Genomic DNA, 3,738 nt, shown 5'->3' on the forward strand with positions numbered 1-3,738 from the left:
TTTTATTCAAGATTTCATAGCAGTTTTTCGGACCTTTTTTTATTTTGAATTTAAGTCAGTACCGGTAAGCAAGTGTTAAGATGTTGTTTTTTTTTTCAAAATAAATATAACTTCCCAACCTTTTCCATGTTGTCTGCAAATATGTTGTTTAAAAGTATTGATTTACCTGGAATGGGATCTCAGTTATTTTGTACATGGGTATTCAAAAAGAATTACCGGGTGTTGCTTACTTTTAAATGTCGCAAGTTCTCTTATACCCGTATTTTTAAACAACAGGTACATCTTTAAAACATATCAAATGCTTTACTTTTTTGACTACTGTATTGCATAGAAAACAAATGCTTATTTGATTGATGAAGTAGCATAGAGGCTTAACTGATAAAGAATAGACTGTACTGGCTGAAAATGATAAAGGGCCGGAAAACTTAAAGGGGCCAGAAAAATGCTTGGGGCCAGAAAAATGCTTGGGGCTGGAAACTGCTAGGAAACCAGTACTTTCTAAAATTGCCTTCACAACATGTTGAAACTTACCCGACTTTAAGAAAATACAGTAAATGATATCCTATCCGTGGCTGCTTCATGTACATTTCCCCTAGCAACTGTAACAACGGTATCCGAGACGGGGAATTCTCTGGTGTTGAACTTAAAAACCTTTCAAGACAAGGAACAAAAGAGAAAAGAAAATCAATATAAAGTAATTAATATAACAGGATATTTCCTCACCTTAGTGACGTATCAGTCTTAATACATGCTAAATACCATGTCTTATTATATTTTCTTTTATTTTTGTTGCGTTCAACATTGCACCAGTAAAGGTCATATGGCGACTTTCCAGCTTTACTGGTGGAAGAAGACATCAGGTGCCCCTATATGCATTACTTCAGGCACAAACGGGCATCTGAGTAGAACCAAAGACTTTCTGTAAGCTAAGTGGATAGCTTCCTCACAAGAAAGAATTCAAAATCCCTGTCGGGGTTCAAACCCACAACGATGAGGGGCAAGTAGTTTGAAGTCAACAACCTTAACCACTCAGCCAGGGACGCCCCGTGTTTTATTACATAATGAAACACAAGTCTAAATATTTCAAGGCTCAAGCTCCAGTCTTATCACATGTTCTAACCCAGCCATGTTTTACATCTCGCTCAAATGCATTTTTTTTTTACTTTGAAGGGGAATTTTCAAAATCAAATTGGAAAAAGGCAAATAATCGGCATCTTTTTATGCAAGAATGTAAAGTAGATAATTTCATAATTATCACTGGCAGATAATTTCATTATTCATCAAACTGAGATGGTTTTTCTTTCAAACTGCTACCTTTGTAAAGAGGATTACATTAATGTAGATTTTCTTTCTTTTGTTTATTGAATCAGACAATTTTTTTCCAGTCATTTACATAACAACCTCTATAAATAGTTCCAACCTGGGGTTGTTTTGTAATTTTAATGTTGATTTTGTTTTTGTTTGGGCCATTAGTCACCTTTTTATATAAATCTTTTGAAACGCAGTAGAGAATAATAAATGTTTCAGACAGAAAAACACAAAACAAACACGTGAACCTAAAGGCAGACACCAGACATATCCGCGTACCGAGTTAACTGACCAGGGTAAAAGTACTCGAGTATTTCATGACAAGGACATCAACACCATTGACAAAACTGATATAAACACTACATAATATCCAAGGAAAACTACTTAAACAATGATTGAACTCTGGAAAAAACTAATTTGCATTCAAGGGAAATAACTCCTGAAAGCTTGTGCTGAATACTAAATGAAACAAGCCTACACGAGTTATCTTTCTTAGGTCTATCAGACTCATTTCTTAAAAGCCCATTAAGCCTTAATGATAAAGTTCATTTCTAAAAAAAAAATTATTTTTGATATCCTCTGACAATTTCCAAAAAGCTAGTCTTTGGCAATATAGCCGAGCCATCATTTACTTCAAACAACAAAAAATAGTATGCAGGGCTTTTTACAGTGTAAAAGGCCTTTTCTCAATTAAAATTTCCTTTAAATTCATGCAGATTTCCAAAAGATTTATAACTTACCCCAGGTTTTTACTTTCCCAAAATAGCAATTTCAATGATAATTTTCCCCAAAATCAAGAGCCTAACGCCTTGGCCCAATAAAGAGAGAAAATCCCTAATATGCTCTTCCAAACTATTGATCAGCAGGCATAAAAAAAAAGTTGTTCAATAAATTACCTTAGCATGACAAACAGTGGGGTACCTATTGATTCTTCCAGAGACCTAGACATAAAATAGATCAAAACATAGTTATTAATAACAATTATTTGAGCCGCGCCATGACAAAACCAATGTAATGCTGGTCGCAAACGCACTATGTTGGTTTTGTCATGACGCGGCTCATTTCGTTTACAATAATGATTCACAAAGAAGAATGTTGGTTTTAAACCAATTTCTTTCATTCTTGTGAAAATATTACTCTACTTTTCTTAAAGGGGAAAAAAGTCACTTATCTCCCTTTTTCTTGCTAGTTAACAGATTTTATTTCTTGAAGTCTTTAAGATATAATATGAAGAAAACATACTTTTATTTGGTATTCTGTGTTTCTTATGTATTAAACATGCTTGCTTCCATCAAGATAACAGTTTATTACATATATTAAAATGTACAAGCTATTAAATTTGATATATTGTCTAAATTCAGCTTGCGATACATCTTTATAAAATTTTCAATCAATGACAGCCCTATAGTGTTAAAAGGGGTTCTTTATTAAAAGGCTTGAAAAAAGCAGTTCAACAGTGCAAAAGAATCGCAAAACTGCACTGATATGTAGACTGGCCTGACTTTAAACTAGTCGGATTGCGTTTAAAAAAAAAGAGAGTTAAAATCATTCCTCTAAATGGACATGTATAAATATGTTGGTGATAATACATTCACACTTACTCCTCGTCAATTTCTGCGGGGAAAATATTGTTGTTAAACTGAGATATAAGTATCTGACACAGACACACGGCCAACGTCGTGGTCATGTCCGAATCAAACTCGTCCTCCCTTACCACCATATAACACTTTTAAAAATGACGTCCTCATATGGGAGTTTAACCAACATAATTATGTATTACCGGAAACCAACATATCTTTTTAACCGATGTACAATTCGGTTAACCATATCAAGTGTTACATGTCTTGCAATTTTCCCTATAAATGATTAATCTTAGATATATTATCCTGGTAAGGTTTGCCAAACTTTGAAATTCAAACATCAAAGTGTTTAAGATATATTACTGTAATTGATCAGCCGACATTTTAAGGTTTTAGTTTCTTAAATGCCAGTCCTAGATGGCGAAATGCACTAGATGTTCATTATTTACTGCGGTCTGGAGACCGCAGGGTATTGGTACGCGTTTAACTTTTGAGGCATGGAGGAGCACGTGACCTGTTTTCGGTTACATGGAGGAGCATGTGATCTGTAAACCGTACATTATTGGTTAATTGACCTTTTCGAAAACCTGGCTAAATACCGTTTGCCGGTACGTTACGGATAATCCTCTAGGGAATAAGTCAGAATTACACCTATTACGTGATATTTTTAATTTTCTTATAATTATAATACCGTTTAAGGTGGAAAAACTGGAATGATGTGTTTGAAAATTATCAATGTTTCTTTAATATGTATCTCCAAAAATGTTACAAACAATAAATTGTTTATACTGAAAATCTACAAAATTAAAATATTCGTAGTGGCATGCATCTGCCATAATAAATAGAGATT

The 3,738-nt window shown here is 33.8% G+C and overlaps 1 protein-coding gene across 1 annotated transcript; it reads right to left on the reverse strand.

The window, feature by feature from the left end:
* Positions 1-527: 527 nt before the first annotated feature.
* LOC132717835 (integrator complex subunit 3-like) lies at positions 528-3,028 on the reverse strand. The gene is made up of 3 exons (XM_060701410.1): positions 2,910-3,028; positions 2,205-2,249; positions 528-651 (listed from the first exon to the last, which is right to left on the reverse strand). The coding sequence occupies exons 1-3, from the start codon at positions 3,026-3,028 to the stop codon at positions 528-530; spliced, it is 288 nt and encodes a 95-aa protein (XP_060557393.1).
* Between the last annotated feature and the right edge of the window lie 710 nt (positions 3,029-3,738).

Source organism: Ruditapes philippinarum, unplaced genomic scaffold (assembly GCF_026571515.1).
Source record: "Ruditapes philippinarum isolate M1 unplaced genomic scaffold, ASM2657151v2 ctg342_1_1_1_1, whole genome shotgun sequence".
In the NCBI taxonomy this organism is placed as follows: Eukaryota; Metazoa; Mollusca; class Bivalvia; order Venerida; family Veneridae; genus Ruditapes; species Ruditapes philippinarum.